The 12,315-nt window shown below is 33.6% G+C and overlaps 1 protein-coding gene across 2 annotated transcripts in view; it reads left to right on the top strand.

Moving 5' to 3' along the window:
- TTC39B (tetratricopeptide repeat domain 39B) overlaps positions 1–12,315 on the top strand; it is a 77,412-nt gene that overhangs the window by 55,070 nt on the left and 10,027 nt on the right. For both annotated transcript variants that reach the window (XM_084503213.1, XM_084503214.1), the window contains 11 exons: positions 331–398; positions 2,414–2,478; positions 2,767–2,872; positions 4,256–4,321; positions 5,726–5,834; positions 6,619–6,686; positions 6,777–6,836; positions 7,159–7,320; positions 8,364–8,455; positions 8,855–8,975; positions 11,404–11,515. In XM_084503213.1, the coding sequence (XP_084359339.1) occupies positions 331–398; positions 2,414–2,478; positions 2,767–2,872; positions 4,256–4,321; positions 5,726–5,834; positions 6,619–6,686; positions 6,777–6,836; positions 7,159–7,320; positions 8,364–8,455; positions 8,855–8,975; positions 11,404–11,515 (1,029 nt within the window). The remainder of the gene's footprint in view (positions 1–330; positions 399–2,413; positions 2,479–2,766; positions 2,873–4,255; positions 4,322–5,725; positions 5,835–6,618; positions 6,687–6,776; positions 6,837–7,158; positions 7,321–8,363; positions 8,456–8,854; positions 8,976–11,403; positions 11,516–12,315) is intronic.

The raw sequence follows: 12,315 nt of genomic DNA, 5'->3' as shown, positions 1-12,315 counted from the left end.
GCTTTAGGCTCAGTTTTAAACGTAGTGTCAATGCAAAGTGCAGGAAATCATCCATCAGAATGGTAAGTGGCTTTTGCGTAAGGCTGAAGACAGCTCTGGCAAGATCAAGGGTTTTGTCTGAGGAGAGGTGAAACAGAAAACTATTTTTAGCTAGCTTCTCAATTACTAGTTCTGATGGGATCTGTTTGTTACTGCTGCTATCCAGCAGTTATCAAAAGAGCAACAGCAGAATCCTACTTTTTTTCTTGGCAGCATTTTATTAGTTCCATTGAGCTTGAGAATATTAACAACAGCAATGTTGACAGTAGATAACTTTTCTTTCTTGTATAGAGGAAATGCATGCTGAAATCTGCTATGCTGAATGTTTACTGCAGAAAGCAGCTCTCACCTTTGTACAGGTAAAATCAACTGTTAATTTTGTATCTTTGTGTAACAGTTTAATGGAAGGATGTTCATGCTTTTAGAACATCATCCCCACAATAGATATGTTGTTTAAAAACCAAACTTCTTCCTCTTTGAATGAATATTACTTCATGACAGTGATTGAAAGTACAGCAAATGCTATGCTATCCAGCAAAACTCTTGCTTTTTGTTTTGTTTCTTTGAATAACCAAAGATGTTATTGTTACCCAGGAATGAAAAACTGAAGGTATCATACAGATGGTAGATTTAAATTAATGGCATCACTTCTAGAATAGTCTAGGACTTCAAAAAGACATTCAAATACGAGGAAATGTATGACAAAATGTCATTTTAAAATGCAGTTGTTTTTTTTTTTTTCTTCATTTCACAAAAATAATAGAATGTTTCCAACTTACAATATTATACCTGATATGTGCTTGTCTTTAATTTAGTACCACTCTCTCTGCCCCTTTGAAATATCGTCATGAACAATATAGTAATGAATTATTATAAAACGGGCATGCCTTAGCATTGCTGAGGTAATCTTACGGTTCACATAAGGGTGTGCATTTTGCTGCTGTCTTACGCTTCTTGTTTAGCTTGTGTTTCAGAGACTTAATGTTAGTGATCTAAAAATTGGTTAGAAAACAGTTGTTGTTTCCTCATACTTTCATTGCTTGTGTGTTGTTGTTCAACAAATGTTTAATTAACGTATTTTAGATAATTCCTTCAGATATAAGTTATGAAGAAGAAGTAAAGCACAGAGACATATTAAGATCAGATGGGCCTAAAAGGTTAATTTGGCTCAGCTTTATAAACCACTTAATACAATACTTAGGCCAGAAGTGTCAGGAAATGTTAGTGGAATGCCAGTCTTATAACTGCCTTTCTCTTTTCCTAATAAAACAAGAGCAAACCACTTGTTGGTTGTTTATTTGCTTCTTGATTTTGTTTTTTAATTATTAAAGAATTTTTAAATACGTGTCTTCAATTATGGGACTGTATGAAATGAAATACCTTTAAGGGAAGTGTATCCTTTCTCTAGAGCAGCATCTGCCTGTCCATCATTTCAGTTCCACTGCAGTTTGCTGTAATACCCTACTCTGATGATTGCTGCCATACACCATATTTTTCATCCTTGATTGGCCTTGATTCATTTGAGGATGATGATGATAATGAAAATGTAGTCAGTCAGAAAGAGGTAGCAAGAATGCTTGTACTAAAACATCTGCATTTGCTTGTCCAGTCTTACAGACAGAACAGTTGAGGTTTTTCAAAATGATGATCCATTTATGGAAGCCAATGTTTCCTTCAGTTCCAGATTCTGATGCCCTTCTAAAACTTTTCTTTTCTTTTTTTCTTTTTCATGTCATACATGCTGTACTTGAGTATTTATTTGGGATTTTTGAAATGCCAGTACACATTCCCCTTCTGTGTTAATTCTAAGAGAAAAAAAATTCTCCTGCTTAATTGTTAACCATCTTGCTATTCAGGAACTTATTTTTGATGGCTAATAGATTGTGGTTTTGATTTTCTAGAGGTGAATAAATACATGTTGGATAGTACGTGTAGTTGCTGTTATTAGCAATGGGAATTAATCTGTTTAGGGGATTTTTCGGTATATCTTCTGCCAGGTCTCAGGCTTGCTTGTGTGTGTCAGAAACGGCTTTCCAAAATTTTTTGTAAAGATTCCTACAGCACCATCTGGTGGAGAGTTTTCTGTTTTTCACTTAAATGCATTAGAAATCTAGTTAATAGTAATGGTAGCTCTGACCACTCTGCTTCTTTTTAGGTTGTAAAACTTGTCACATGCAACAGAAGAATGTTTCCCTAACAACTTAATGCATTTTCTAACTTAGGCTTAGAGATTATTCTAATAACTGAAATGCATTTTTAAAATTTCCAATGTCTTTTTAAGTTCTAAATCAATTAAAATGTAGCTTGAAGTTTATGTCTGTTTATATGCAATAGCTAAAAACATATTTTGTATAATTAATATTTTTTGTTTCAGGATGAAAATATGATCAACTTTATCAAAGGCGGCCTCAAAATTAGGACGAGTTATCAAATATACAAGTAAGTCCTTAGAAAACACTGAGGTTTAATGTTGGTATAAGGAGGTGCATTAATGCCTCCAAATTTTATATATAAATAAATAAATAAATAAATAATATTACATTAAATTATATATATAATATTACATTAAATAATACATTTTTATTATAATATATTATATTATATTATATTATATTATATTATATTATATTATATTATATTATATTATATTAAAATAATACAATGATTATACTTCGTATAATTTCTAAGTCATGTTTCCCATCTCCTCCCTTTTTCTTATATCAAAAGGGAATGTCATCAGGTGCTACAGATGACTCAGGGGAACAAAAGCAAAAATGAAACTTATCACCAATTTGAAGGAGGAGTAAAACTTGGAATCGGAGCATTCAATTTGGTATGACTCTTTCAGACTGTATAAAGTTGATTGTAGTAATTCTGTAGGATTCTTTGCAAATAGGATACTGTAATCCTATTTTAAAAATGTTTATAAAATGTTTTAGAAACAGAGATGCATGTTTTGTAGCTTTTATGCAACATGAAAAGTGTAGTGGCTTTTTGCATGCATGCCTTCTAGGGTCTTTCTACTAATTTATTTTAAATAATGTTTAATTTTATTTGACTAATTTATTTATGTATTTCTTGAGAGGAAAAGCTGCTACATGCTATGTGTATTATGACTTTTTAAGATTCTTCTACAGTTGGTTACAGGATCCTCGAGTGAACATTTTTATGGTAACCCACGTATACTGTTCTATGGCTTCAGTGGCATACTGTAGATTGGCACTGTGAATTAATGTAGATCATGAACAAGTTTGGGAGAATAAGCAGTAAGTTACTGGATTGTACAAGAGACAACTGGATACATCTGCTAGTGTTTTTATTTACAGTTTACTACATTGTCTTTTAGCATATGCCATGACAGCAGTGAGAATTGATTTTTGCTGGTATTGTAATTTCTGTATCATTCCAGACTGGAGCTGGCCAGTTCTGTGTATGGTCAGAAGAACTCAGGTTTACCTGCACCTCTCAGTCTTTAAAACCCAAGCAGCTGGTAGATGTCTCTGTACACAAGTGCTCAGACTTATTCTTTGTGAATTTTCCTCAGCAGGAAGCCTAACAGCAAAAGTCTGTTCTAGGCAGTGACTAGAGTGACTAGAGCTTACAAAAACTAACCTTGAAATAGACCTTCCAGTAATGTTTTCTGAAAAGATGGTTGTGATCTTTAAAAGTTTTCTGTTGTGTTGAATGTGAAGATTGCAGCTACAAGAGCAGAAAGTGCATGTAAAGGAGGGTAACAATAGCTAATACTTCTAAAAGAATAGCTTTCTGGTCTGCTAATTCCATGCCTCTAAAGAAGGAACAAGTAGAATTTTGTATACCATTGTATCATTCAACTGGGAGTCAAGGAAGATAACAATTGTGGATTGTAAGTGCTACCAAAATAGATAATACTTTCTTCTGATTCCATATGGCTCAAATTTTTTGAACAATTCTGATCAGATCTGAACAATTCCTCACAGAAGGATCATTATCTGAAAAAACACAGATGGACTTTTTCTTGCTGTTTCTATGCTGGCTGATCATAAAGAGTCTGAGTTTTCCTTAAGCTGCAAACTGATTGCATATTGTTGATCATGCATGTCTATTTTTGAGTTCTTTTGTGTTTTACTTTTTCACTGATGTGTAGTGGCATTTGATAGAGTAGTTTTTGGTTGAAGCTTATAGTGGTTTTACACTTTTTTTGAATGCATATATTTTTGTTTGAAACGTATTACAGATGCTGTCATTGTTACCAGGAAGGATCCTCCGACTTTTAGAATTTATTGGATTTTCTGGCAATAGGGTATGGGATTTGGTATTTTATTTGCTTTTTCAAATTAGACTTTTCTCAGGTAATGATTGGGTGTGTTTATTGTTACATATTTCACACTAAATGTATAATGATCTACATAGCTGATTAATATTTTAGTGTTATTAAAAAGTTAAGTAGGCTAGATTATGCAGGCAAGAAAGCATATTTGATATTTGACTCTTGAGCAAGCAGAGGAGATGGCCAGTATGCTTCAGAGATGGTTCCCTTCCCGTTTCCCCTTTCTGAATTCCTCCTCTCCCCTTCTCCCTTCTCCCATCCCCTTTCCCATTGTTCTATATTTTGCAACCCTTTACAACTCCTTTTGCCGCCTACAAAAAACAAACAAACAAAAAAAACAAAACACAGAATTATATGTAACTAAATTTCAAGTTATTAGTGAACCAAAGAGTCACCTTATGGTCTTACTGCTTGTAGGTTGTCCACAAGTACATTTTGTTTATATAAAATTAGACTTCAATAGAGTCCTTTTCGTTCTGTTTATTCCAGTAAAAATTCTAGTTCACTGAGCTTCATGATGAAGCTCTTTGACAATACACGTTAGTGCCCTGACTGAAAAGGTGATAAAAGCTGAAAGGAAAGCTGAACAATTTTGTAGTAACACCACATTTTTTGCATGGTGCTTGAATTCTCGTGTAACTCGACAAGTTGCTATACAGTAAAACTTTTTTTTTTTTTAATCAAAACTGTTACAATCTGTTTCTGAAGAGCAACTGCTCTTAAGAAGGGAACCTCTGAACTCGTCTTGACAATCCTCAAATAGTCAAGCTGTAATTTAATGGGAATAAACTGGAATAGATAGGAAAATCTTTCTTATGTAAGAACAGAATAAATTCCCATGAATCTTTTTCAATAATCAGAAATTGAATTGTAATTTATGAAAACACTGTATAGAAGTTGATGTGTTAGTAGAGCTAATATTTTGACCGGAACCTCAAAATAGTGGCTGACTTGACAGGAGAAAATTAAGGATTACCAGTGATTTCTCCAAAGGAGGACTCTTGCCTAGAAGTAGCACTGAAGAAGCTGAGAGAGTTCCCTACCAAATATAAAGACGTTATTCTAAAAGGATCATATCCAGAAAGTAGTGGAGAAAAGATTTAGACCCGTGTGGCTGCATGGTCTGTGACCATGCAAAGTAATTAAATGCATGGGTAATTTTATTCAGCATTGACTTAGTCTACTCCTTGCTGAGTGCTGTCAGCTGTGTCAGAACTGTTTTGGTAGAACATTGTGTTGGATCTGAGATAATGAAATGCTGAATTATGAAATATTTGTATTTAAAAGGATAAAACATTCAGGTGAGCTAGAAATGATTAAGAGTACCATAGTATTATACTCATAATTAATTCTTCATGTGTTTGTATTTTTTCTTAGGAGTTAGGCCTCCATCAACTACAGGAAGGTGCATCTGGCAGCAGTTTGAGGGCCATTCTGTGTACTTTCACCCTGCTGGTTTATCATACTTACGTCTCTTTAATCCTTGGTGAGTCCCACTGTGTTCAGTCATGCTACGCATTTTGAAAGATATTCTGCTTTTTGAACTGAATTTAGAAACTGTGGCTAGTAGTTTTGTAAGAGGAGTTTGCTGTGTACTTTGTTACGATCTGAAAGTCATGCCTCTAACAGAGCTATAATTGCAAAACCAGCAAGGTAGATACTGTTCTATTGACAATCTATTTCATTTGAAGGGCTATCCTAACATGCAACAGCAAAATATCAGAAAACACTTCTCAAATGTGAGGAAACAATTGCTTTTGCCACATGAACGTTACTATTAATTCTGTATGCATCTTTGACATACATGTTTATGTTCTTTAGTTTCAAAGTATTTCAGTCCTTGTACCTTAGGCTCATCAGGAAATTAGGGATAACTTCGTTTCTTTCAGGTTCACCCCTACTTTGTAACTGAGCTCAAAATTAGTAAAGGGGGCAGCTGAAGAATGTTTTCATAACTTGATAGAGCAATTACAGGAACTTGAAAATGGAAAAGGAATTTATAATGGAACGGTTTAAAGAATATTAATGTATTTTAACCTTTGTCTACTTACAGGCATTTATTATCTTAAAAACTATTATTTCTTGCAGGACAAGAAATGATTTTTATAGAAACATAAAAACAGAAATATTATTTGATCATATTGAGTAGAGGTGGTCATTCTTTAATTTATTCAAGCCATAAATAGGATTTTGAAACCACAATCTTAATCTGTTACACTTTTTTTTAATTTATTTAAAGTAGACTAAGGTTGGTTTATTGTGATTTCTAGGTACAGGGGACACCAACCTTGAGGAAGCAGACAGTCTTCTCGAACCCTACCTCCAGAAGTTTCCAAATGTGTGTATTCTCAATACATTTTGTAATAGTAATGTATTTCCTTAAGCTTAAAGTAGTAACTAAGTACTTTTTTTCTCCTTTCCTTTCAAGGGTTCCATTATTCTCTTTTATGCTGCCAGAATAGATATACTGAAAGGAAATTTTGAAAAGGTAAATCAATTGTTTTCTTTTTAAGATTTTTATTTGTACAGTGTTCAGCTTGGGGTGAAAAAATATGTATGTTTCATCTTGGTAACTATTTAGTTGGACTGATAATTATGCTTATTTTCCTGTTTGTGTTTAGTGTTAATATTGATTCCAGCTTTTATTCTAAGATAAGCTGAGAGAGAAGATTATTTCATTTTTCTAGTCAAGAGTGTTCTCTGCTTGGGTGCTACAAAGGAATTTGTTCTGTAATTAAATGTGGCTCTGTCATAGAGATTTAACCTGTAATTGAACCAATTTTCATTATTCTTACTTTTCTAAATCCTAGGCACAGTTAACGTTCCAGGAATGCATAGCAGCCCAGCAAGAATGGAAGCAGATTCATCATCTCTGTTACTGGGAACTAATGTGGTGCTACACATTCCAGCAGAACTGGCTTCAAGCATATCGGTATGCAGACCTCCTCAGCAAAGAGAACAGGTGGTCTAAGGTAAATGAGCAGGCAGATATTACTGTGTTATACCAGTAGCCGCTCCACAGTTAAATATGCATTTCAGTGTGTGGAATCAGTGGAATTTTTCCTTTCTTATGAACTCAAAAGCAAAGGGACAATGGAACCAAATGGTATATTGTGTAGACAAGGGGGAATTTTTCTTATGGTACCATTACGAGAAATGCTTCAGTCTTGGGGTGCTTATCAGAATTAAGAGAAAGAAAAGGGAGAGGAAAGCGGTTAACTTGCAGTTGTAATTTCTAATATTTGCTAATAAAACTTGGCAGAAGAAACTGTGTGTGTTTGTTAATTATAAAAAGACAAAAGAAGGCATAGTCAGCAGATGCTTTGTGACATGAAATAAAAGGCTGCTGGAGACATGCAGGGTAATCTACCTTCTCCTTGTAAAAACTGTTCTCACAGTATGACCCCAGCACAACATACAATGTGCATCCTTTGTCTGTTCTTTTCTATGTTGTTCTTTTATGCTTAGTGGAAAAGGGAATATGGCCAGTTTTTGAAAAAAGAGGAAGAGAATAGTATATTCAGTGTGAAGTGTAAATGTCTTGAACAGAGTTATAAAAGTTTCTTTTCTTTTCTGAAAAGTCCAGTTACTGAATTTTCCTTGATTCAATTCTCAGATATATTTTTGTTTGCTTGTTTGTTTGTTTTGTTTGTTTGTTTTTAGCTTATCTCTGCACATAACAGATCAGATGACATTTCTGGACTTCAGAATACTTTTATCTGCCATTAACCTAACTTTTTTTATCAGTTATTTAGATAGTATATTGTCATATTCTTTGCAGAAAAGACCTTTAATATTGACTAACTTATTAAGAATATTAGCAAATATACTGAAAATAAAATTATAAATTATGTGAAAAAAGAGATGCGTAGCTAAACTTCAGTAGTTCCACTTGCATGAGAACTACTGGAAACACTTCACTGTAACAATTGGGGTAAGATATTTCAGTCCTTATTGTATTTATTGAACACAACAAATTAGATGCAGTAAAATATGAATTTTTTGTTTGAAACAGGCAATATATGTATTCCAGAAAGCAGCAATTTTATGTATGCTTCCAGAGGAAGATTTGAAAAAGACTGGCGAGGACATTGTGTCTTTGTTCAGGTAAACATTTATAGAATAACTAAAAATGCAGTTGTCATGTCCCATCCCCATTCCTGCCCTGCAAATATTTTTGACTTAAATATCTTTGTCTTGTATCATTTACTCCCTACTTATAACCAGCACCTTTTCAGCTTTTCTCATTATTTTTTAGCATCACATTGTTTAAAACACTGCTTTTATTAGCAACATATATCCTGCATATGCAGGCTGTGTGGTGTGGAGAACGTAATATTTTACTAACTGAAATAAGAGCAAATATTTCATATTTTACTAATATTAAGGAAATTATGTATTTAGGCAATCACTAAGTATTTAGGAAATACTTAATATTTTACTAAATGAAATAAGAGGAAAAATTACATAAAGTGAACTGTCATATCCATTTTTGTCTCCTTTTAGACAAGTGGAAGGTCTAAAACAGAGAATTGCGGGAAAATCTATCCCAACAGAGAAGTTTGCAGTAAGGAAAGCGCGGCGCTATGCATGTTCTCAACCAGTGAAGTTGATATTACCTGCCTTGGTACTTACACTTGCTTTCTTTTTGTCCTTTTTGAGGGACAAATGGGGAAAAATGACTATGATTTCTTACATAGTGAAAGAATATTATCGTTGGGTACTACGTGTCCAATAGTTGCATTTTTATTTATTTTTTTATTTTTAAAGAATTATTGGCATTCATGCAAACGGAATAGCCTTGGGATTTTTGTAAAATGGAGTTAAGGGCTGAGTAATGCTATCAACTAGCAGTACAAAACCAAGGCCAGATTTTCTATGTGAAGATTCAAACCCATAGAGCATAATTTGTTGTTAGTACATGGGGCTGAAAGTCATCTTCGGATCTACATTGGTTTCTATCATGTGTAAGCACATGCTATTTACTGTGACAGGTTCTCAGTCATTATCCCACAGATTCACTAGGAAATTGACAACAACTTCAGTTCTTTCTATATCATCATCTGTTCTTCTGGTGAAAATGAAAAGCATTTTTTTTGTGTTGAATCTGAGTAAAAGGTATAGAAGTTGATACTATACAAATTCTGTTCTAATTTCATATGCTTTTCACTTCAGAAGGCATTAGTAGTGCACAACCTGTTTGCATGTACACCATAATGATACTTCATATACACTTATGCTGAGATTTTGGAATATGGGTAATATAGCAACTACTGGAAGTGGAAAAAAAAAAAACACATTTGAGAAGGAATTTCTTACGTTAAAGCTCATAGAAAGAGAAGTCCAAAGAAAGTTCATCCAACAGTTTAAAATTTGGTGGTTCATGTATTTGATTTTGTTTACTCATTTGTGTTTAAAGACCTAAGTAATAAGGTTGTCCTGGGCTTCTACAGCACAGTGCTATTCAGGTGTGAATATGTATTTTTGGTCTTGCTGTCAAATCTAGTATCTTTAAATATAAGAGTTTTTCCACCATGGGTTAAGTAAAAGAAAACGCAGGGTATTACTATAATAAATGCAAATTAGACAGGACTAAAGAATTGAAATGAGTCCAGCGTAATGTAGTTAGTTGGTAGTGTCAATAACACTTTCTTTTAGACTTCAATAGAACCATTTTTTTTCTCTCTGAAACAACACATAGCTACAGCAGAAACATTTCAGTGATGTATCTGTTTCAGAATGACATCATTTCATATTTCATAGGTGCAATTACAATTCAAAGTGATAAACAAAATTATACTGTAGTGTTTGTGATGATTGAGTGGAGATACTAGCAAAGATTTTTCTTGTTTGGAATTAAATCTGCATAAGTATTCTCATTCTCTTTAAATTTTATCACATAGTACATTAAGTAATACATTAAACAATTGTTTTGGTTACTATTGCACTAAAACAGCTGGGAAGCTTTTTCTAGGATTTATCTTGATTTTTTTTTTTTAATAAGATTTGGAGGAATATATTAGAAGCAGTTGGATGTATATGCTGGAAACATTTTTTATCTGGGAAGTTTTGTCTACTTTACTGCTGTTCCACCTGGAATATAGAAGCCAATTAATTATAACATCTCTCTATATAAACACATGTATGTATGTGTGCGTGCACACACATATATACATTTATAATATATATTCCATCCTTTGTGAAAAACTTTTTTCAGAATGGCCATTAAAACACACATTACTCAACATTCATCACACAATCTCCACAAACTTTGCTCATGTCAACAAAAATAATTCCCTACACCAAACTCAACATCATCACAACACTGACAAAGATGGACAATTTACACAACTTCACCCCTTACTCCTTCACCACATTACAAGAACACAAATTCACTGCAGTTACTACTCTCTCTAACAGCATTCAGTCTGTATCTCTAATTCCTTGAGTCCCACATTAGGTGCCAGAAAGGACTGTGGTGGTTTCACATAGATGGGCAGCTAAACTGGACCACACCACTTCCTCTCCTCAGAAAGTTAGGGAGAGAAAATATGATGAAAAAAGTAAAGCATGTGGGTTGAGATAAGGACAGGGAGGTTGCTCACCAATTACCATCATGGGCAAAACAGACTTAGCGTAAGGAAGATTAATGTAATTTATCGCCTATTGCTAACAGACTAGAGCAGTGAAACTAAAAAAAAGCCTAAAAACACCATACATGACCAATGTTAATTTGCCTCTCCTATGCACAGGTATTCTACTGCAACTGTAATTAAATGACTTTAAAGACAAATGTGATTGTCTTTGTAAACTCCCATGTAACTGACTAAGTGTCCAGTACACATTGTGGGGTGGTTATTTGAAGTAACATGGATACTTTTGTTCTTGGGCTTCTTAACAGTGAGTGTTAAACTTTGAAACCTTTCATATTGTTTAAAAAAAGTTTTTGTAGGCAGTATTTTTATTTACTCAAACTATTGAATAACAGCCTTCAAAGGGATACTCTTCAGTTAAATATTTATGCAATTCTGTGGATGTCTTTGCTTTTTTGTCAGGAAATGATGTATGTCTGGAATGGCTTTGCAATTGTGGGCAAAAGAGTGGACCTTACTGAAAATTTATTGGTAACAATTGAAAAAGAAGAAACTGCTCTACAAAATGAAACTAGTAAGTAGTTGATCAAGATGGAAATAACAAGGTAGTAAGAAATGTTGACATTTTGCTTTGCTTCTGTCTTAGAAATGTTCTGTTGCCAACTTAGGCAATGTGCTGTTAAATCTGGTATGAAAATTTTGGAGCTGCTTAAACTTTAGTGCTGATTCCTCGGTATGCCCTTTATCAAGCTTGATTAATGCTAGGGGCTAGATTATACAAAACTCAAGAATTTGAGACTATTACTTACATAACTTAACTGAATCTTATTAAGACATTACAGTCTCAAAGAATGTCCTTAGACCATAACCCACTGATTTTTTAAATGCCTGAAAAATACTTTTGCTGAACCAGTTTATGCCATACTTCAGCTGTACTACAGAGGACACATACTGAGCAGAATATAAGTATGAAAGAGAAGACAAAGTATTATGCATGATTCTGTTTTTTTTTTTTTTTGTTTGTTTGTTTTTTTTAACGTCTGCCAAAATCTAATGTCTGGCAGCTATAAAATAAAATGTATTTTTAATTAATAAGCTTTGACCATGGATTTAGATCTTGAAGTATAAGAAGCATAGATATTCAAGGTAATATGCAGTGTATCAGTCCATAACTTCATACTGGAACTTAATTTTCTTGAGGAATAAGAAAGTTGTGCTGGGTAAGTACATGGCATTATTTACTGTTCCTTAAATCAGGCTTTATCAGGCTGCTCCTGTTATCTATTATGTGAGCTTCTCAGTATATTTCTCCTTTGAATTCTTCTAAAATGAATAATTATTAGCTTGTTAGTAATGGCAATTCACAAGAGCAGT

Source organism: Aythya ferina (genome assembly GCF_964211825.1).
Source record: "Aythya ferina genome assembly, chromosome: Z".
Taxonomy (NCBI): domain Eukaryota; kingdom Metazoa; phylum Chordata; class Aves; order Anseriformes; family Anatidae; genus Aythya; species Aythya ferina.
The sequence above is the reverse complement of the archived record's forward strand: the minus strand, read 5'-3'. Positions and strand labels throughout refer to the sequence as shown.